At 73.5% G+C, this 21420-nt stretch overlaps 2 protein-coding genes across 4 annotated transcripts; one reads left to right on the top strand and one right to left on the bottom strand.

The window, feature by feature from the left end:
* Nucleotides 1-2967: 2967 nt before the first annotated feature.
* On the bottom strand, nucleotides 2968-4326 carry TIMM10B (translocase of inner mitochondrial membrane 10B). 2 transcript variants are annotated; one of them, XM_080345190.1, is made up of 4 exons: nucleotides 4111-4326; nucleotides 3931-4026; nucleotides 3360-3527; nucleotides 2968-3317 (listed from the first exon to the last, which is right to left on the bottom strand). In XM_080345190.1, the coding sequence occupies exons 1-4, from the start codon at nucleotides 4147-4149 to the stop codon at nucleotides 3282-3284; spliced, it is 339 nt and encodes a 112-aa protein (XP_080201316.1). In that variant the 5' UTR covers nucleotides 4150-4326; the 3' UTR covers nucleotides 2968-3281. The 2 variants fall into 2 exon arrangements, with proteins under 2 accessions (XP_080201316.1, XP_080201315.1); XM_080345189.1 differs by having other exon boundaries at nucleotides 2968-3527.
* Nucleotides 4327-4431: 105 nt separating this feature from the next.
* Nucleotides 4432-12848, top strand: ARFIP2 (ARF interacting protein 2). Of its 2 annotated transcripts, none has more exons than XM_080350126.1 (8): nucleotides 4432-4471; nucleotides 6031-6137; nucleotides 6222-6330; nucleotides 8353-8465; nucleotides 8533-8754; nucleotides 9402-9559; nucleotides 9628-9802; nucleotides 11627-12848. In XM_080350126.1, the coding sequence occupies exons 2-8, from the start codon at nucleotides 6039-6041 to the stop codon at nucleotides 11780-11782; spliced, it is 1032 nt and encodes a 343-aa protein (XP_080206252.1). In that variant the 5' UTR covers nucleotides 4432-4471; nucleotides 6031-6038; the 3' UTR covers nucleotides 11783-12848. The 2 variants fall into 2 exon arrangements, with proteins under 2 accessions (XP_080206252.1, XP_080206253.1); XM_080350127.1 differs by having other exon boundaries at nucleotides 8653-8754.
* The last annotated feature ends 8572 nt before the right edge of the window (nucleotides 12849-21420 follow it).

Consider the following 21420-nt stretch of genomic DNA (forward strand, 5'->3'; position numbering starts at 1 on the left):
ACACAGGGTCACAGAGCAGATCACACAGGGTCACAGAGCAGATCACACGGCCACGGCTGCTGCGGGGACAGACCCCCCGCCCGGGATCGGGGACCCCGCCTGTGCCGCGGAGCCGCAGCCTCGCCGGGCGGCAGTGCCGGAGCAGCCGGAGCCGCGGGAGAGCCCCGAGCTGTGCGGGACCTGAACAGGAGCTGGAGCCGCGGGAGAGCCCCGAGCTGTGCGGGACCTGGAGCAGGATCTGGAGCCGCGGGAGAGCCCCGAGCTGTGCGGGACCTGAACAGGAGCCGGAGCCGCGGGAGAGCCCCGAGCTGTGCGGGACCTGAACAGGAGCCGGAGCCACAGGAGAGCCCCGAGCTGTGCGGGACCTGAACAGGAGCTGGAGCCGCGGGAGAGCCCCGAGCTGTGCGGGACCTGAACAGGAGCTGGAGCCGCGGGAGAGCCCCGAGCTGTGCGGGACCTGAACAGGAGCCGGAGCCACAGGAGAGCCTCGAGCTGTGCGGGACCTGAACAGGAGCTGGAGCCGCGGGAGAGCCCCGAGCTGTGCGGGACCTGAACAGGAGCTGGAGCCGCGGGAGAGCCCCGAGCTGTGCGGGACCTGAACAGGAGCTGGAGCCGCGGGAGAGCCCCGAGCTGTGCGGGACCTGAACAGGAGCTGGAGCCGCGGGAGAGCCCCGAGCTGTGCGGGACCTGAACAGGAGCTGGAGCCGCGGGAGAGTCCCGAGCTGTGCGGGACCTGAACAGGAGCTGGAGCCGCGGGAGAGCCCCGAGCTGTGCAGGACCTGAACAGGAGCTGGAGCCGCGGGAGAGCCCCGAGCTGTGCAGGACCTGAACAGGAGCTGGAGCCGCGGGAGAGCCTCGAGCTGTGCGGGACCTGAGCAGGAGCTGGAGCCGCGGGAGAGCCCCAAGCTGTGCGGGACCTGAACAGGAGCTGGAGCCGCGGGAGAGCCCCGAGCTGTGCGGGACCTGGAGCAGGAGCCGCCACCGTGGGGCCTTAAACGCCAGTGGACGTGTCTTTCATCCCCCGTGTTTCCAGTGGACGTGCCCATCAAGTCCCGCGCTCGCAGCGGCCGCCCCTCGCCCTCGCTGGCCGCCCGTGTCCCTCGGGTCACGCTGCCCCCCCTCCGCCAGCCCCACAGATGTGGGGCCGGGGCACAGCAGGGTTTGCGCTGTTCGGAAACACGAGCCGGCTTCTGAACGCAGTGCCAACCCAGGCTTCAGGTGAAACAGCTCGCACCTCTGCGGCCGCCGTGTCGGGGAGGAGACGGACGCCTGTCCCGGGAACGTCCTCGTGTCACCTACACACTCACCGTTGTTCCCCGTCTCCTGCGACGGCACAAAGCGGCTGCGCTGGTCTGGTCCCCTCTGGGCGCCCCCGTCCCGCAGCCCCCGCGGCCCGGCCGGCGGGGGTCACATCCGGCTCCGCTGCAGCACCCGCGGGTGGAATCCACACACTGCGAGTGATACGGACAGTGGGGATTGGGCTCTTCTCCCAGGCATCAGCAATAGGACAAGGGGCCATGGGCTTCAACTCTGCCAGGGGAAATTGAGGCTGGAGATGAGAAAGCAATTCTGTGCAGAGAGTGGTCAGGCACTGGAATGGCTGCCCAGGGAGGTGCTGGACCCACCGGCCATGGAGGTTTTTAAGCTGAGATTGGCCATGGCACTTAGTGCCATGATCTGGTCAATGGGCTGGAGTTGGACCAAGGGCTGGACTGGATGATCTCTGAGGGCTTTTCCAACCCAGTCCATTCTGTGATTCTGTGATTCTGTGACAGACGGCACCGCGCACACACAGCGTGTGAACAGCGACTGCTCACCACGCACATGTGTGCACACATACACACACACACACGTGCACACGCACGCACCCACACGCGCACCCGCGCACACGCACGCGCACAGGCACACAAACACGCACTCGTGCGCACACGCACACATGCGCGCTCGTGCACACCGCTTACGCCTCACGGGAGCTCCGAGCAGCCGCGGCGGCACAACATCCACCCCCAGGGAGCAAAGCGCCTTCTGGCCCCTTCACCGGTTCACTGGTTCACCCCGACTCACGTTCAGCGGGACGCTGCTGCGCTGCAGGTGTGAGCGTCGTGACAGGGAGCTGGTACCAAACCGGGGCAGCTCCCGGCAGAGCACCAGCACCAGCACTGGCACCGGCATTGACACAGGCACCGGCACAGGCATCAACACTGGCACAGGCACCAACACTGGCACAGGCACTGACACAGGCACCAACACTGGCATTGACACAGGCACCAACACTGGCATTGACACAGGCACCAAGAGCAATTCAGGCACCAGCACTGGCACAGGCACTGGCACAGGCAGCAGTACAGGCATTGAGAGCAAAACAGGCAGCAGCACCAGCACAGGCACCAGCACAGGCACTGGCAGCACCGACAGCGAGAAAGAACCAGAGCGGCAGCCTGTGCCGGGTGGTTGCACTGTCCTCAGCAGCGGTGACCGTGCCTGGCAGAGGTGACCGTGCCCGGCAGCGGTGACCGTCCCTGGCACTGCCCACACACCGTGTGCCGCCCAGGAACACACTCGGCCTCGGTATCTGGACCTGGTGAGTCCCGAGTGCTGTGAGCTGGTGTGTCATAGAGCCACGAGGAACCGGCCCCTCTCCAGAGCCCCCCGGGTGCGGAGCCCCCCAGGCCACCCTGTGCCCGGGCAGCCCCGGCCGCGCTGCCACAGGACGGATCTGCTGCCTCGGGGGGCGCTTGGACCCACAGAGTGGAACCCGGACCCCCAGAGCCGGGACCCGCGGAACCAGGACCTGTGGAACTGCGACCTGCGGAACCGGGACCTGTGGAACTGCGACCTGCGGAACCGGGACCCACGGCCGGTGCTGACGCCGACAGCCACAGCAGCGCAATCGCTCCCAGCAGGAGCGGCAGCCCCTGCCCGGTGGGCCGCGCGCTCCGCACGGCGCGTCAGCAGCGAGGCGTTAACCAAGATCTTTATTGGCACCGCGACACCGTCTGCCACAAGCAGGAGCAGCCCCGGCACGGAGCGGGAGCACCCAGCGCCGGAGCCGTCAGCACAGAGCGCGGGGGAACCGTCCCGGCGAGGGGCTGGCACAGCCGGTTCCCTCCGGTGTGCCGGCACCGCGGCACAGAACGGCTGCGGGGGCTCCCGGTGCCGCGGGAGGACGCGGATCCGCGGGGCGCACGGAGCCCGGACCGCGCCGAACGTCACCCCGCGCGGGGCCGTCCCGCAGCCCCGGCCGCGCCGCTGTCGGAACCACCGCCCGGGTGGCTGCTGCGCTACGTGCCCGGAGCTGCCTGCTGTGGTCCCGGAGCCTCCCGCTGCGGTCCCGGAGCCTCCTGCTGCGGTGCCGGAGCCTCCCGCTGCGGTGCCGGAGCCTCCCGCTGCGGTGCCGGAGCCGCCGCGCTGGCCTCGTAGTCGGCGGCGCGGCGCTGCAGCACGGCCGGGATCAGCGCCACGTAGGCGGCCATCAGGCGGTGGTTGGAGTGAACCAGCTTCCCCGCACAGCGGTCCAGGCACGACTCCTGCGGGACCCCGGGCCGCGGGGCAGGGCGGGGGGCGGGGGGAGCGGGACGGGGGTGAGACACGGGGGATGAGGGGGTGGGAACGACAGGCAAGAGACGTTGGGGTGAAGGGGACGGGGGACCTGCCGCCGGTACGGGCTCCCTGTCCCCAGTTTCCCCACCCCCGGTTCCCCGTCCCCGGTTCCCCCCATCCTCATTCCGCCCGTCCCCGGTTCCCCTGTCCCCGGTTCCCCCCGTCCCCGTTCCGCCGTCCCTGGTTCACCCCAACCCGGGTTCCCCCGTCCCCGGTTCCCCCATCCCCATTCCCCATCCCCATTCCCCTGTCCCCGGTTCCCCGTTCATCATCCTCCGTTCCCCCGTCCCCGGTTCCCCATCCTCCGTTCCCGGTCCCCGCCCCGCTGACCTCGCGGCCGGTGAGCAGCCGGTAGTTGAGGTTGCAGACGCAGTGGCGGAAGCAGAGCTCGGTCATGCGGTTGTACACCAGCAGGAAGTCCCGCAGCTGCGGGGGCGGCACCGCACGCTCAGCCCGCGCACCGGGACCCCCGGGCCCCGCCCCCGCCGCCCCGCCCCCCGCCCCGCTCACGCTGCGCAGCTGCTGCCGGTGCTCCCCTCCCGGGTCCATCGGGCCCGCCCGCGGCGCCGCTTCCGCCCGGGAAGGCGCTTCCGGGAAAGACGCCGCTTCCGCCCGGCGCCGCCGGTGACGCCACGTCCGGGACCCCGGCGGCCCTCGCTCGCGCCGCGCCGCGACTTCCGGCGTGTCCCGGGCCGAGCGGAGCGGGGGGGCCCGGCCGGGCCGCGCGGCGCAGGTGGGCGGGACCGGAACCGGAACCGGAACCGGAACCGGAGCGGAGAGCCGGGGGGCGGGGAACGGGAACGGGGGACGGGAGCGGCGGGGAACCGAGGCCGCCAGGAGCCGAGGCCGCCGGGGCAGCGGGGCCCGGCAGGTGAGTCCGCGGCGGCGCTGCCGGTGCGGCCGGTCCGGGTCCCCGTGCGGGGCGGCGGGCGGGACGGGCCGCGGGGAGCCCGCGGTGCGGGACCCGCTCCAGGGGCTTCCCCGGGAACGGGAGGGGCCGGGGAGCGGGGCTGGGGCGCAGCGGCCCCCCCGGGCTGTCCCGTGTGTGTGTGTGTGTGTGTGTGTGTGTGTGTGTGTGTCCCCCGGGCTGTCCCGTGTGTGTGTGTGTCCCCCGGGCTGTCCCGTGTGTGTATGTGTGTGTCCCCCCCGGGGCTGTCCCGTGTGTGTGTGTGTGTCCCGGGCTGTCCCGTGTGTGTGTGTGTGTGTCCCCGGGCTGTCCCGTGTGTGTGTGTGTGTCCCCCGGGGCTGTCCCGTGTGTGTGTGTGTGTCCCCGGGCTGTCCCGTGTGTGTGTGTGTGTCCCCGAGCTGTCCCGTGTGTGTGTGTGTCCCCGGGCTGTCCCGCGTGTGTGTGTGTGTCCCCGGGCTGTCCCGTGTGTGTGTGTCCCCGGGCTGTCCCGTGTGTGTGTGTCCCGGGCTGTCCCGTGTGTGTGTGTGTGTGTCCCCCGGGCTGTCCCGTGTGTGTCCCCCCCGGGCTGTCCCGTGTGTGTGTGTGTGTGTCCCCTGGGCTGTCCCGTGTGTGTGTGTGTGTCCCCCGGGCTGTCCCGTGTTTGTGTGTGTGTGTGTCCCGGGCTGTCCCGTGTTTGTGTGTGTGTGTGTCCCGGGCTGTCCCGTGTGTGTGTGTGTGTCCCGGGCTGTCCCGTGTGTGTCCCCCCCCCAGGCTGTCCCGTGTGTGTGTCCCCCGGGCTGTCCCGTGTGTGTCCCCCCGGGCTGTCCCGTGTGTGTGTGTGTGTGTGTGTGTCCCAGGCTGTCCCGTGTGTGTCCCCCCGGGCTGTCCCGGGTGCGGTCCCAGCCGTGTCCCTGCGGGGCCGGGGCCGCTAACGGAGCGGGAGGAGCAGCCACCTGCTCTGGAATGTGCCCGGGCCGGTCTGGGCACCGCGGGGCCGCTGCTACGTGGCGCTGAGTCCTGTGGCGCTGAGTCCCGTGGCGCTGGGTCCCGGCAGCGCGCCAGCTCCCGCCGTGCAGACAGACGGACGGACGCTGCGGGGCCCCGGGCTCACGAGGGACGGGGCAGCGCGGCCCCGCGCCCAAACGCGTGAGCTGAGGGGTGATGGGGCTGCGCCGGGGCCGGTGGGGGCAGCTGGGGACGGCCGCACCGCGGTGAACGGAGCGGGGCCGCCGCGGCTCCAGCCAGCTCTGGGAGCTGTGGCCGTGCCCGCTGTCCCCGGGGAACCCCCCTGTCCCCTGCCCCCCCGCTGTCCCCAGGGAGCCCCCGCTGTCCCCAGGGAACCCCGCTGTCCCCTGCCCCCCCGTTGTCCCCTCCCCCCCCTGCTGTCCCCTCCCCCCGCTGTCCCCTGCCCCCCCGCTGTCCCCTGTCCCCATCCTGCGCCATGGGGAGCCCAGCCGAGGCCTCGGCCCCTCGGTTCCCCGGCGCTGGAGCCGGTCCCGTGGGCGCCAGTCCCCAGCCGCGGTGACGGCTCCGTGTCCCCGCAGGCGCTGCCATGTCGGACGGGATGATGAGCAAGGCGGCCACCATGGAGATCCCCATCAGCAGCAACGGGGACACGGGCAGCCTGCCCGAGGACGACAGCCTGGAGCAGGTTGGTGCGCGGGTGCCGCCGTGCCCTCCGCGGCCGGGCTGCCCCGTCCCCCCGCGCCTCAGCTGCCGTGTCCCCCGCACCCAGGACCTGCAGCAGGTGATGGTGTCGGGGCCCAACCTCAACGAGACCAGCATCGTGTCCGGCGGCTACGGCGGCACGGCCGAGGGCATCATCCCCACCGGCGCCATCAAAGGTGGGACGGGCTGCGCCGTGCTGGGGCGCTGGGGGGCGCCCTCCCCTGCGCTCCCCGCGGGAGGTGACCCCCAGGGGCTGTGGGGCACCCCGGGCCCCGGTTGTGGTTGTGCCAGCCGGCTCCGCGCTGTGCGGAGGGGTGGCCGGAGAGACGCTGGTGCCACCGCTCCGCTCCAGGATGCGCCAGTGCCGCGGCTGTGCCGAGAGGAGCGGGCTGGGCTGCGCAGGGGACAGGGCAGGTGGCTGTGAGCCTCCTGGGAGCTGTGCTGGTCCCGGCGTTTCTCCCCGGGAGCTGTGCCGGTCCCAGTGTCCGTGGGAGCTGTGCCAGTCCCGGTGTGTCCCCCCACGGCAGCTCTGCCGGTCCCGGTGTGTCCCCGCACGGCAGCTCTGCCGGTCCCCGTGTCCCCAGGCGCTGTGCTGATCCCCGTGTCCCCGGCAGCTGTGGCGGGGCGCGGGGGCAGCCGTGGCTCTGCGGCGAGTGCCGCTGGTGCTGGGCTGGACGCCGCCAGCAGTGCCAGGGCAGGTGTGTCCCAGCCGTGTCACCCTCTGCCCCTCGGGGTCCTGTCACACGTTCGGTTCTGTCCGTCCCGTGGGTGCGCGGGTTTCCCGGCGCGGGGACGCTGCGTTCCCTCCCGTTCCCTGTGCCGAGGAGGAGCTGCGGCTGCCATCCAGTGTCCGTCTGTCCCGCTCCGTGGCTCGGTGACCGCGGCCGAGGCGCCGGGGGGCGCGGGAGGGAGTGGTGTCCGCCTGCAGCCCCCGTGGCCTCGGCTGTCACCTCACGCTCGTCTCCCCGCTGCTGTCCCGCTGCCGTCCCGCCCGCACGCTCGTCCCGCGTCCCGGCCATCCCCGTGCCCTGTGCGCACCCGTCCCCGGTCCCTCCGCTCCCCGCCCGCCGCCCCCCGTTTCCAGGGTGTCTTGTCCAACCTCACCCACCCCGAGGAGCACCCGTGTCCCCCAGCGCGGCTGCCGCCAGCAGGATGGCCCACCCGCCCGCTGCCTCAGGTACCGGGGACGGGAGCGTGGGGTCCCTCGGGCCCCTCGCAGCGACTGGGCTGCAGCCGCGGCAGCGCCACGGTGCCGGCAGCGAGGCCGCGGGGCAGAGCTTCCCAGCACCCACCGGCCTCGTGGCTGTGGCAGAGACCTGGTGCCGGGGCAGAGACGGGCTGCCGGAGCCGCGGCTGGCTCAGAGCTGGGACCTGGCAGTGCCGGCTGCACGAGAGGGTTCTGTGGTGCGGAGCCCACCCGTGTGCCAGGTCCTGCAGCATGGAGCCCACCCGTGTGCCCGTTCCCATGGCACAGAGCCCACCCGTGTGCCCGTTCCCATGGCACAGAGCCCACCCATGTGCCAGTTCCTGTGGCACGGAGCCCACCCGTGTGCCCATTCCCGTGGCACGGAGCCCACCTGTGTGCCCATTCCCATGACGTGGAGCCCACCCGTGTGCCGGCTCCCGTGGCACGGAGCCCACCCGTGTGCCCGTTCCCGTGGCGCGGAGCCCACCCGTGTGCCTGTTCCCATGGCACAGAGCCCACCCGTGCGCTGCCCAGGCACTGCCGGTGGGGCAGGACGCAGCTGGGGCTGCCGGGATCACGGTGCAGCACGGGAGGTGCCGGGGTCACCTGGCGAGGGGCAGCCCTGGCGCTGCGGCGCCTTCTGCGGTGCCACCGCTTGGCCCCGCCAGGACCCCAAAGGGCTGGCGAGCAGCTTTCCCACAGCGCGCGCCGGGCGTCGGGTCCCAGTGCCCACCGGCCGGGCAGTGTGTGCACAGCACCCGAGAGCGGCCCGAGCACCGTAACGCCTGGCTTGTGCGCTCGCCGCTGGTGCGGAACGTCTGCTCCGGCGCGGGGCCACGCGGGGCCGGTAGCCGGCGAGGGGCGGCTCCCACAGCGCCGGCGCTGCCGGACCCCGCTCTGCCGTGTCGGGTGTTTTGGCGCTCCCGGCAGTCCCCACGCGGCGCCCCCAGCCCCCCCGCCCCACACGTGTGGGTGGGTTTGGCGCCGGTGCCAGGCGCTGTGTCTGCCCCAGGCTCCGCGCTGCACCAGCCCCACGCCGGCCCCGCCGCGGGAGAGGAGATCGTGCGCGGCATCGCCGTGGAGAAGTTTGACATCGTCAAGAAGTGGGGGATCAACACGTACAAGGTGAGCGGGCGCCGGGGAGCGCGGGGGCGGGGGCCCGCGTGGCTCTGCTGACGCGCCCGGCCCGCAGTGCACCAAGCAGCTGATCTCGGAGCGGTTCGGCCGCGGCTCGCGCACCGTGGACCTGGAGCTGGAGACGCAGATCGAGCTGCTGCGCGAGACCAAGCGCAAGTACGAGTGCGTGCTGCAGCTGGCGCGCGCGCTCACCAACCACTTCTACAGCCTGGTGCAGACGCAGCACGCGCTGGGCGACGCCTTCGCCGACCTCAGCCAGAAGTCCCCGGAGCTGCAGGTTTGACCGGGGGGTGTCCACAGCCCCTCACGCCGGGAGGGCACCCGGGGACCCAGCCTGGTCCTGCAGCACCTGCAAGGCTGCGAGAGCACGAGGAGCTCGGGGGCACCTGGGGAGGAGCTCGGGGGCACCTGGGGAGGAGCTCGGGGGCACCTGGGGAGGAGTGAGGAGCTCAGGGACACCTGGGGAGGAGCTCAGGGACACCTGGGGAGGAGCGAGGAGGTTGGGGACACCTGGGGAGGAGCAGGAGGAGCTCGGGGACACCTGGGGAGGAGTGAGGAGCTCGGGGACACCTGGGCATGAGTGAGGAGGTTGGGGACACCTGGGGAGGAGCAAGGACGAGGTCGGGGACACCTGGGGAGGAGCAGGAGGAGCTTGGGGACACCTGGGGAGGAGCAGGAGGAGGTTGGGGACACCTGGGGATGAGTGAGGAGCTCGGGGACATGTGGGAAGGAGCTCAAGGGTATCTGGGGAGGAGCAGGAGGAGCTCAAGGACATCTGTGGAGGAGCAGGAGGAGGTTGGGGACACCTGGGGAGGAGCTCGGGGACAACCGTGCTCAGCAGCGGCCAGGGGCCATGGGGCCGTGTCCCCGCACCCGGCTGGCCCCGGGGGCCGGCACGGAGCCTGACCCGTCCTGCCCTCCCAGGAGGAGTTCGGTTACAACGCGGAGACGCAGAAGCTGCTGTGCAAGAACGGGGAGACGCTGCTGGGCGCCGTCAACTTCTTCGTCTCCAGCATCAACACGCTGGTGAACAAGACCATGGAGGACACGCTCATGACGGTCAAGCAGTACGAGACGGCCAGGTAGGGCCGCGGGCGGGCGCGCGCGGCGGCTGTGCCGGCGCCGCGGGGCTGAGACGCCGTCCCCGCAGGCTGGAGTACGACGCGTACCGCACGGACCTGGAGGAGCTGAGCATGGGCCCGCGCGACGCTGGCACGCTGTGCCGCCTGGACGCCGCGCAGAGCCAGTTCCAGAGCCACAAGGACAAGTACGAGAAGCTGCGGGCGGACGTGGCCATCAAGCTCAAGTTCCTGGAGGAGAACAAGGTGGGGAGCGCTGAGGGCTGGAGTGTGGTCGGCCCCAATCCTGCCCGCCGGGGGGGCAGCGGGTGCTGGGCTCCTCCCCCTTGCGCTGCCATGGCTCGTGGAGCTGAGCCCCTGTCCTGGGCTGAGTGGGGTCCTGCCCCTACCCTGCTGCAGCTCTGACCCGTCCCAGTCCCTGTCCCTGTCCTGCTGCAGCTCTGACCCGTCCCAGTCCCTGTCCCTGTCCCTGCTGCACCTCTGACCCGTCCCTGTCCCTGCTGCACCTCTGACCCGTCCCTGTCCCTGCTGCAGCTCTGACCCATCTCTGTCCCTGTCCCTGCGGCAGCTCTGACCCGTCCCTGTCCTGCTGCAGCTCTGACCCGTCCCTGTCCCTGCTGCAGCTCTGACCCCGTCCCTGTCCCTGTCCCTGCTGCAGCTCTGACCCGTCCCTGTCCCTGCTGCAGCTCTGACCCGTCCCAGTCCCTGTCCCTGTCCCTGCTGCAGCTCTGACCCATCCCTGTCCCTGTCCCTGCTGCAGCTCTGACCCATCCTTGTCCCTGTCCCTGCTGCAGCTCTGACCCATCCCTGTCCCTGTCCCTGCTGCAGCTCTGACCCCGTCCCTGTCCCTGCCCTGCGGCAGCTCTGACCCGTCCCTGTCCCTGCTGCAGCTCTGACCCATCCCTCTCCCTGTCCCTGTCTCTGTCCCTGCTGCAGCTCTGACCCCGTCCCTGTCCCTGTCCCTGTCCGTGCTGCAGCTCTGACCCGTCCCTATCCCTGTCCCTGTCCCTGCTGCAGCTCTGATCCGTCCCTGTCCCTGCTGCAGCTCTGATCCGTCTCTGTCCCTGCGGCAGCTCTGACCCATCCCTGTCCCTGTCCCTGTCCCTGCGGCAGCTCTGACCCATCCCTGTCCCTGTCCCTGCGGCAGCTCTGACCCATCCCTGTCCCTGTCCCTGCTGCAGCTCTGACCCATCCCTGTCCCTGTCCCTGTCCCTGCTGCAGCTCTGATCCGTCCCTGTCCCTGTCCCTGCTGCAGCTCTGACCCATCCCTGTCCCTGTCCCTGTCCCTGCTGCAGCTCTGACCCATCCCTGTCCCTGTCCCTGTCCCTGCTGCAGCTCTGACCCGTCCCTGTCCCTGTCCCTGCTGCAGCTCTGACCCATCCCTGTCCCTGTCCCTGTCCTGCTGCAGCTCTGACCCATCCCTGTCCCTGTTCCTGCGGCAGCTCTGACCCGTCCCTGTCCCTGTCCCTGCGGCAGCTCTGACCCGTCCCTGTCCCTGTCCCTGTCCCTGCTGCAGCTCTGATCCGTCCCTGTCCCTGTCCCTGCTGCAGCTCTGATCCGTCCCCGTCCCTGTCCCTGCTGCAGCTCTGACCCATCCCTGTCCCTGTCCCTGCGGCAGCTCTGACCCGTCCCTGCCCCGTGTGTCTTTGGTGCTGTGGCCCTGACCCCCCTGTCCCTGTCCCTCTGTGGTGCTACGGCTCTGACCCCCTGTGCGGTGTCTCTGACCCCTGTCCCTGACCCTGTGTGGTGTCTCTAACTCCTGTCCCCATCCCCATGTGGTGTCTCTGACCCCGTCCCCACTCGATGTCTTTGACCCCCCTCCCTGTCCCCGCACGGTGTCCCTGTCCCCGCGCGGTGTCCCTGACCCGTGCGTTGTCCCTGACCCTGTCCCCGCGCGGTGTCCCTGTCCCCGCGCGGTGTCCCTGTCCCCGCGCGGTGACCCTGTCCCCGCGCGGTGTCCCTGACCCGTGCGTTGTCCCTGACCCTGTCCCCGCGCGGTGTCCCTGTCCCCGCGCGGTGACCCTGTCCCCTGCGGTGTCCCTGACCCTGTCCCCCGCGGTGTCCCTGCAGATCAAGGTGATGCACAAGCAGCTGCTGCTGTTCCACAACGCCATCTCCGCGTACTTCGCGGGGAACCAGCAGCAGCTGGAGCAGACGCTCAAGCAGTTCAACATCAAGCTCAAGACGCCCGGCGCCGAGAAGCCGTCGTGGCTGGAGGAGCAGTGAGCGGCCGCGGGGCACGGACCTCAGCCCGGCCCCCCACCGCGCACGGCCCGGCACGCGGCCGGAGCCCCCGGCACCCGGGCAGCGACCCCCCCGGCTGCGCCCCAGCCCCGCACCTTGGGCTGGGGGGACGCTCCGGCTCTCCCTGCGCCCCCAGCCCTGGGCGGGGCGCTCCTTCCCAAACGAAGATGGAGCTGCACAGGAGCAGCACCGGGGCTGCGGGTGCCCCCCCCATCCTGGGGGCTGCGGGTCCCCCCCCCCCCCATCCTGGGGTCTCTGGGTGCTCCCCCCCTCATCCTGGGGTCTCTGGGTGCCCCCCCCCCAATCCTGGGGTCTCTGGGTGCCCCCCCTGCACCGGCATCCATGGTCCTGCCATCTCCCTGGCGCTGGGGCTGCGCCCCCTCCCTCCCCGCAGCCCCTCCAGTGTTCCCAGCTGATCCCTGGGGTTCCCAGCTGATCCCCGGGGTTCCCAGCTGATCCCCGGTGCTCCCCGTCGATCTCTGGGGTTCCCAGCTGATCCCCCATGTTCCCAGCTGATCCCCCGAGTTCCCAGCTGATCCCCGGTGCTCCCGGTCGATCCCTGGTGCTCTCAGTTGATCCCAGGGTTCCCAGCTGATCCCCGGTGCTCCCGGTCGATCCCCAGGGTTCCTGGGCAGCTGCTCTCACACTCCCCCCCGAGCCGGCCTCACACTACACTCCCCCCAGGACGGGCTGTCCCACCTGTTCCCGGGCTGCACGTGTCCCCCATTGATCGCTGCTCTGGGGGCCCTGTGCCCTGTCCCCGGGCTGCACGTGTCCCCCATTGATCGCTGCTCTGGGGGGCCCTGTGCCCTGTCCCCGGGCTGTGCGTGTCCCCCATGGATCGCTGCTCTGGGGGCCCTGTGCCCTGTCCCCGGGCTGTGCGTGTCCCCCATGGATCGCTGCTCTGGGGGCCCTGTGCCCTGTCCCCGGGCTGTGCGTGTCCCCCATGGATCGCTGCTCTGGGGGCCCTGTGCCCTGTCCCCGGGCTGTGCGTGTCCCCCATGGATCACTGCTCTGGGGGCCCTGTGCCCTGTCCCCGGGCTGCGCGTGTCCCCCATTGATCGCTGCTCTGGGGGGCCCTGTGCCCTGTCCCCGGGCTGCACGTGTCCCTGCGGATCTCGGGTCTGGGGGGCCCTGTGCCCTGTCCCCGGGCTGCACGTGTCCCCCATGGATCGCTGCTCTGGGGGCCCTGTGCCCTGTCCCCAGGCTGTGCGTGTCCCCCATGGATCGCTGCTCTGGGGGCCCTGTGCCCTGTCCCCAGGCTGTGCGTGTCCCCCATGGATCGCTGCTCTGGGGGCCCTGTGCCCTGTCCCCGGGCTGTGCGTGTCCCCCATGGATCACTGCTCTGGGGGCCCTGTGCCCTGTCCCCGGGCTGCGCGTGTCCCTGCGGATCTCGGGTCTGGGGGGCTCTGTGCGCTGCTGCTGGTGAGGGGGGTGGGTTGGACCCCAGGAGCCGTGGGACCCCCCAAGGACCAAACGTGCCCGTCGCGGGGGTGCGCGTGGGTGTGCGGGCACGGCCGGGGCCCCGCGCCCAGCGCCGCCCGCAGCCCCACCCGCAGCACTGGGCACTTTCTCCTGAGACAAGACAGTTCGTTTCCGTTGCTAATTTAATCCTGGGTAATTTAACGTCTGGATCTGACACCCCCGCCCTGGTGAAGGTCTGACACCCCCCCCCCCCCCATACGACTCCAGAATAAACGGTACGATCATGGCCCCGCGCTGGGGGTGATGGGGACGCGGAGACGGACGGGGGTGACGGGGACGTGAGGACAGCCGGGGGCGATGGGGATGTGGGCATGGCCGGGGGTGATGGGGACACAGGGATGGCCAGGGTGGGGCTGTGGGCTCGGGGCTCCCCCCGAGGACCTGGGGGCACCGGGAGCCCCCACTGCCCCGTGTTCCCCAGCGCCGCTGGTGCTGAACACAGCCCGGGGGTCCTGGGCTCTGTCCCCTCATCGCCTGCCCGCCTTGTCCCCTGTCCCCTCATCCCCTCGGTTCTGCCCCCTTGTCACTGCCTGCTCTGTCCCCTCATCCCCTGTCCCCTTTGTCTCTTCAATCCCTGCCCACTCTGCCCCTTGTCTCCTGTCCCCTCATCCCCTGCCCGTTCTATCCCCCCTGTCCCCTCATCCCCTGCCCGTTCTATCCCCCCTGTCCCCTCGTCCCCTGCCCACTCTGTCCTCTCTGTCCCCTCGTCCCTGCCCATTCTATTTCCTCTGTCCACTCATCCCGTGCCCCCTCTGTCCCCCCGTGCCCCTTCTGTCCCCCTGTGCCCCCTCTGTCCCCCCGTGCCCCTTCTGTCCCCCCGTGTCCCCACTGTCCCCCCGTGCCCCTTCTGTCCCCCCGTGTCCCCTCTGTCCCCCCGTGCCCGCGGCGCACGCGCGGCTGTGGGGTCGCGGGGCGGCCGTCGCTGCCCGTGGGGCGCAGCCTCAGCGCGGTCGGGGGACAGGGGGCCGTGTCCCGGCGCTCGGGGTCCCGCCCCGCGGCGGGAACGGGGCTGCCCGGGGACAGCGGAGACAACGAGCCCAGACCCGCCCCCGCAGCAGCGGGGACACGCGTGACAGGGCTCACGCACCCGCGGCCACCGGGTGCGCGGGCCCGGCGCGGGAACCGGGCGAGCTGCGGGTGCCGGCCCCGGCTCGGGGGGACGGGGCGCTGGGGGCCCCCGCGCACCCCAGACACTCCCTGGGCACCCGCTGCCGCCTGTGCTGGGGCGAGGGGCCTCTGATCCGCCCCCAGCCGCCCTGACCTCCCCGGAGCCCCCGCGGGAACCGGTACCGGCTGCGGGGCGATCCCGACGGCCCGGGAGGGGAACAGGAGACACGGGGAGCGACCCCAGGGAGGGCGCTGGGGGGGACCCGGACAGGGGCCCGGGGTCGTTCCTCGGGGACAGACGGGACATCGGCCGCTCCCGGGGGTCTCGGCACTGCCGGTCGCCGCCGTCCTGCTGGCAGCACCGCGGCCGGGCCGGTTCCGTTCCCTGCGCTGGCTGCCTTCCCGGGGCCGGTTCCCTTCCCCGTGCGCGGCTCCAACCGGGCGCCGCAGCCCCGAGGGAGCACCGAGCCGTGCAGGGGGCACCGAGCGGGACAGGGGGCACCGAGCAGGATAGGGGGCACCGAGCCGTGCAGGGGGCACCGAGCGGGACAGGAGGCACCGAGCGGGACAGGGAACACCGAGCGGGACAGGGAACACCGAGCGGGACAGGGGGCACCGAGCCGGGCAGGGGACACCGAGCCGGGCAGGGGACACCGAGCGGGACAGGGAACACCGAGCGGGACAGGGGGCACCGAGCGGGACAGGGGACACCGAGCGGGGCAGGGGACACCGAGCGGGACAGGGAACACCGAGCGGGACAGGGGGCACCGAGCGGGACAGGGGACACTGAGCGGGGCAGGGGACACCGAGCGGGGCAGGGGACACCGAGCGGGACAGGGGGCACCGAGCGGGACAGGGGGCACCGAGCGGGACAGGGGACACCGAGCGGGGCAGGGGGCACCGAGCGGGACGGGGGTCCGAGCGGGACGGGGGGCACGGAGCGGGACGGGGGGCACCGAGCGGAGCCGGGCTCCCAACGCTGCACCGCGGCCCCGGCGCTCCCTCCGCCGCCAGCGCGGAGCGACCGGGGCACCGGGGCGGGGCCGGGGCGGGCGGAGCCGCAGCAGCCGCGGGGCGGCCGTCGTCCCCCTGCCCGTCCGGTCCGGCCATGGGCTCCCCCCGCCGCCCGGCGCCGCCGCCCCCCCCCGGGCCGCCTCCCCCGCCGCCGCCGCCCCCCCCCGGGCCGCCCCCCCCGGCGCTGCCCCCCCCGGGGCCGCCCCCCCCGCCGGGCGAGCGGCTGCGGGCGCTGCACTGGGAGCCGGTGTCCCCGGCGCGGGTGCGCGGCCGCCGCTCGGTCTGGGCTCCGCGGCCCCCGCCGCCGCTGGACCTGCCGCGGCTCCGCCTGCTCTTCCGAGAGCCCCGCGGGGCCGCCCCGGGGCAGCGCCCGGCGCCCGCGGTGAGACCCCCGCCCCCCGCGCTCCCCCCCCGAACCCCGCGCTCCCCCCGCGCTCCCCGGCCGCACTGACCCCCCGGCCCCCCCAGACCGCGCTGCTGGAGCCCAAGCGGAGCCTCGCCCTCGGCGTCTTCCTCAAGCAAGTCAAGCGGTGAGCGGAGCTGCCCCCCCGGGACACCCCCCCAGGGACACTCCCCCGGGACACCCCCCAGGGACAACCCCCCAGGGACACCCCCCCGGGACACCCTCCAGGGACAACCCCCCGGGACACCACCCAGGGACACCCCCCCGGGACACCACCCCCGGGACACCCCCCAGGGACACCCCCCAGGGACACCCCCCCGGGACACCCCCCAGGGACAACCCCCCAGGGACACCCCCCCGGGACACCCCCCAGGGACAACCTCCCGGGACACCCCCCAGGGACACCCCCCCCGGGACACCCCCCCCGGGACACCCCCCAGGGACACCCCCCAGGGACACCCCCCCCCGGGACAACCCCCCGGGACACCCCCCAGGGACACCCCCCAGGGACACCCCCTCGGGACAACCCCCAGGGACAACCCCTCCCGGGAGACCCATCCCCCCCCAACACTCTGCACCCCCGGTGCTGCACACAAGGGGTGGGGGAGATGCCCACGTCCACGTCCAGCCCGTGGGTGCAGAACGAGGCCTGTCCCCAGGGCTCCCGGCGTGGGGGACATCGCAGGCACCTGCTCCCCGCCGGGGTCCCGCACACGGGTGGGGAACAGGGGGGTCCTGCTGCCCCGGGCATGGCGGGGGTCCCTGCCCGCCGCAGGGGCTCGGGTGGGCTCTGCCCCGCGGGCTGTGGGGTCTGTGGGGCAGAGCGCCGCCCGCGGGCGGGCCGGGCTCAGCCGCGCGTGGCGCGTCCCCAGGCCCGTCCGCCAGGTCGTGCAGGACATCCGCGACGGCGTCGGCGCTCCGTACGGGGCCGAGAAGCTGCGGGAGCTCTCCCGGCTGCTGCCCGGCGCCGCAGAGGTGAGCGCTGGGGTGGGGGGGTCCCCGGCGGCCGGCCCTGACCCGCGCTCTGCCCGCAGGTGGCCCGGCTGCGCTCCTTCCCCGGCAGCGCCCAGCAGCTCCCCGAGCCCGAGCTCTTCATGCTGCTGCTCACCGAGGTGCCCAGGTGGGGGCCGGGGGCCCGGCGGTCCCGTGTGCCGGGGGGGGTCTCATGTGCCGGGGGGTCCCTTGTCCCGGGCTCCCATGTCCCAGGCTCCCGTGTACCGGGGGGTCCCGTGTGCCGGGGGGTCCCTTGTGACGGGGTCCCGTGTGCCGGGTCCCGGACCCCCGCTTACCCCTCGCCCCCCAGCTACGCGCGGCGCCTGGAGCTGCTGGTGCTGCAGGAGGAGTTCTGGCCCCGGCTCAGCGCGCTGCGCGGCTCCATGCAGACGCTGACGGACGCCGCCGGGGGTGAGCGGCCCCGGGGGCGCGGGGGCGGCGGGCGCGGGCCGGTCCCGCTCACCCCTCGGCCGCTCCGCAGAGCTGCTGCAGTGCGAGGAGCTGCACACCATCCTGCACCTGGTCCTGAGCGCCGGCAACCACCTCAACTCGGTGAGCCCGCGGGAACCGCTCCCGCGGTGACCCCCCCCCGGTGACCCCCGCGGTGACCCCCGGTGACCCCCCAGTGAGCCCCCCGGTGACCCCCGGTGACCCCGCTCGCTCCCAGGGCGGCTACGCCGGCAGCGCCGCCGGGTTCCGCGTGTCCTCGCTGCTGAAGCTGCCGGACACCAAGGGCAACGAGCCGGGCGTGGACCTGCTGCACTTCGTGGCCATGGTGAGCGCGGGCCTGCGCGGGGCTGTGCCCGGCTGTCCCCGCACCGCTGGGCTGTCCCTGCACCTCTGGGCTGTCCCCTGCTGTCCCCCGCTGTCCCCGCACCGCTGGGCTGTCCCCTGCTGTCCCCACACGGCTGGGCTGTCCCCTGCTGTCCCCCGCTGTCCCCACACCGCTGGGCTGTCCCCGCACCGCTGGGCTGTCCCCGCAGCGGCTCACAGGGCGCCCTTGGGGACGCGCTCCCTCGTCCCGCTCAAGGCCGCTCCGGGGGCCGCGCCCGCCCCCGCGCCCGGGGCTGTTTTCCCGGCACACGGGATCCAGAGCGCGGTTCCCACGCTGGGCGGGAGCCGGGACTGCCACCCCCGTCCCGCCTGCCCCCTGTCCCCCTGTGCCCCCGTCCCGCCTGCCCCCTGTCCCCCCGTCCCGCCTGCCCCCTGTCCCCCTGGTCCCCCTGTCCCGCCTGCCACCCTGTCCCCCCGTCCCGCCTGTCCCCCCGTGCCGCCTGCCCTCTGTCCCCCTGTCCCCCTGTCCCCCCGTCCCGCCTGTCCCCCCGTGCCGCCTGCCCTCTGTCCCCCTGTCCCCCTGTCCCCCTGTCCCCCCGTCCCGCCTGTCCCCCCGTGCCGCCTGCCCTCTGTCCCCCTGTCCCCCCGTCCCGCCTGTCCCCCCGTGCCGCCTGCCCTCTGTCCCCCTGTCCCCCTGTCCCCCCGTCCCGCCTGTCCCCCCGTGCCGCCTGCCCTCTGTCCCCCTATTCCCCTGCACCCCCGTCCCTCCTGCACCTCTGTCCCCCGTCCCTCCTGTCCCCTTGTCCCTCCTACACCCCTGTCCCCCTGTGCCCCTGTCCCTCCTGTGCCCCTGTCCCTCCTGTCCCCCTGTCCTCCTGTCCTCGCCCCTGGCTTATCCCCCCCGGCTGGGTCCGGTCCCTCCTGTCCCCGCCGCCACAGCCCGTCCCAGAGCCCCGGGGGCCTTCGGGGACACTTCTGTCCCCCTGCTCAGCGCGGCCCTTGTTTCAGGGCACCGGCAGCGTCCCCGCAGCACGGCTGGCCGGGGACACGGGACCGCCCCCCGGGCTGCCCCCGGCCCCTCTGCTCTCACTGTCCCTCTGCTGTCCCTGTCCCCTCTGCTGTCCCTGTCCCTCTGCTGCCCCTGTCCCTCTGCTGTCCGTGTCCCCTCTGCTGTCACTGTCCCCTCTGCTGCCCCTGTCCCTCTGCTGTCCGTGTCCCCTCTGCTGTCCGTGTCCCCTCTGCTGTCCCTGTCCCTCTGCTGTCCCTGTCCCCTCTGCTGTCCGTGTCCCTCTGCTGTCCGTGTCCCCTCTGCTGTCCCTGTCCCCTCTGCTGTCCCTGTCCCTCTGCTGTCCCCGTCCCCTCTGCTGTCCGTGTCCCCTCTGCTGTCCCTGTCCCCTCTGCTGTCCCTGTCCCTCTGCTGTCACTGTCCCTCTGCTGTCACTGTCCCTCTGCTGTCACTGTCCCCTCTGCTGTCACTGTCCCTCTGCTGTCCGTGTCCCCTCTGCTGTCCCCGGCCCCTCTGCTGTCCGTGTCCCCTCTGCTGTCTCCATCCCCCCTGCTGTCCCCATCCCCTCTGCTGTCTCTGTCTCCGTCCCCTGTGCTGTCCCTGTCTCTCTGTTGTCCCCGTCCCCTCTGCTGTCCCTGTCCCCTCTGCTGTCCCTGTCCCTCTGCTGTCCGTGTCCCCTCTGCTGTCCCTGTCCCTCTGCTGTCCCTGTCCCCTCTGCTGTCCCTGTCCCTCTGCTGCCCCTGTCCCCTCTGCTGTCCGTGTCCCCTCTGCTGTCCCTGTCCCCTCTGCTGTCCGTGTCCCCTCTGCTGTCCCTGTCCCCTTCTGTCCCTGTCCCCGTCCCCTGTGCTGTCCCCGCTCCCGCGGGCGGCTCTAGGGGCCGGAGCCGCTCCCCGCCACTCTCTGTCCGTGTGTCCCGCAGGAGGCGGCCAGGGCGGACCCGAACCTGCTGGAGTTCCCCGCCAAGCTGCCGCACGTGGGCCCGGCCGCGCGGTGAGGGGCGCGGGGGGGGCGCGGTCCCGGGGGGCGGGCGGCGCGGTCCCACGGCGGGCGCGGGGCGGGCGGGGCGGGCCGGTGACCGCGCGTCCCCGCAGCATCGAGGTGTCGGAGCTGGAGGCGGAGCTGCGGCGGCTGGCGGGGCGGCTGGAGGGGGCGCGCGGCGCGGGGGGCCCGCAGCTGCAGCCGTTCCTGAGCGCGGCCGACGAGCAGCTGCGCGGGGCGCGGGACGCGCTGCAGCGGATGCAGCGGGCGGCGGCGGCCGCGCTCGAGTTCTACTGCGAGGAAGAGGCGCCCGGCGGGCTGCGGGAGCTCTGCGCCGTGCTCAGCGCCTTCGCGGGACGGCTGCGGGCGGCCGCGCAGGTACCGCCCCGCGTGGGCACCGACCCCGTGCGGGCACCGCCCCGCGTGGGTACCGACCCGCGTGGGCACCGACCCCGTGCGGGTACCGCCCCGTGCGGGTACCGACCCCGTGCGGGCACCGCCCCGCGTGGGCACCGACCCCGTGCGGGTACCGCCCCGTGCGGGTACCGCCCCTCGGGGCACACAGACACGCGCGGTACCGCCCCGCGTGGGCAACGGCCCTGCGTGGGTACCGACCCGCGTGGCACCGAAACACGCGCGGGCACCGCCCTGTGCGGGTATCGACCCCGCGTGGGTACCAACCTGTGTGGGTACTGACCCCGCGTGGGCACCGCCGCGTGCGGATACCGACCCCGAGGGGGTACCGACCCGTGCGGGTACCGACCCCGCGCAGACACCACCCCGGGGTGGGTACCGCCCCATGTGGGTACCGAAACCCGCGTGGGCACCGCCTCGTGTGGGTACCGAAACTCGCGCAGGCACCGCCCCGCGCGGGTACCGGCGCTGCGCCCTGTCACCCGTGGGACCGGCAGCAGCTCCGGCAGCCCGTGGGGCCGGTGCGGGTTGGGGCTCCCCCGGCCCGTGGCCGGTGCGGGTTGGCCCGCAGCCCGCTCCGCTCCGCTCCGCTCCGCTCCGCAGGAGAACCGCGCCCGGGAGCAGGCGCAGCAGCGGCGGCAGCAGCTGGAGCAGGAGCGGCTGAAGCGCCGCTCCATCGCCACGTGCTCGGCGCGGGACGCGTCCCCCCGGCCCCGCGCGCCCTTCCCGCTGACCCCCCAGCCCGGCCGGCACGGGCTCCGCGCCCCCGGGCCCGGCCCCGCGCCCCCCGGCAGCGCCCCCCGCCCGCCCGGCGCCCCCGCGGCGCTGCAGCGGCGGCACACGGCCCCGGAGCTGCCCGAGGCGCGGGGCTGCGCGCAGGGGGCGCCCCGCGGCCCCGCCCCCCCCGAGCCGCCCCCCTCGGCCGCTGCCGCCCCCCCCGCCGGCCCCGCGCGCCCCTTCAGCCTGGCCGCCCTGTTCCCGGGCAGGGGGCCCCGCGGGGACCCGGAGCCGCCCCCGCCGCCCCCGGCCGCGCCCCCCGGCGGCTCGGCGCTGCTCGGCTTCCTCCGGCGCCTGGCGGGCGGGAGGGGGCGCGGGCCCCCCCCCAGCTGAGGGGCGCGGGCGCCGTTTTACCCCCGTGTCCCCATCCCCTCCGCTTCCTTGTGACAATAAACGCTGACAATTCCCACGGCTTCCTTCCCCCCGGGGGGGCCCACGCCCCGCGCCGCTGTCACGCAGGGCCGTGGGGGCGCCTCCGCCGGGCACGCGCAGCGCGCTGCTGGCCCCGTGGCTCCTGCGTGGCCACCGTGTCCCCCGCGCTGGCCCGCGCCGGCTCGTGACCCGTCCCCCCGTCACTGCGCCCTTTGTTGTCACCCGGTGCCGCCCGTGCCAGGCGCGCGGAGGCGGCTGGAGCGCGAGCCCGCCCGCCCCGGCCTGCGGGACCCGGGC

This window comes from Nesoenas mayeri, assembly GCF_963082525.1.
Source record: "Nesoenas mayeri genome assembly, chromosome: 1".
NCBI classification, from domain to species: Eukaryota; Metazoa; Chordata; class Aves; order Columbiformes; family Columbidae; genus Nesoenas; species Nesoenas mayeri.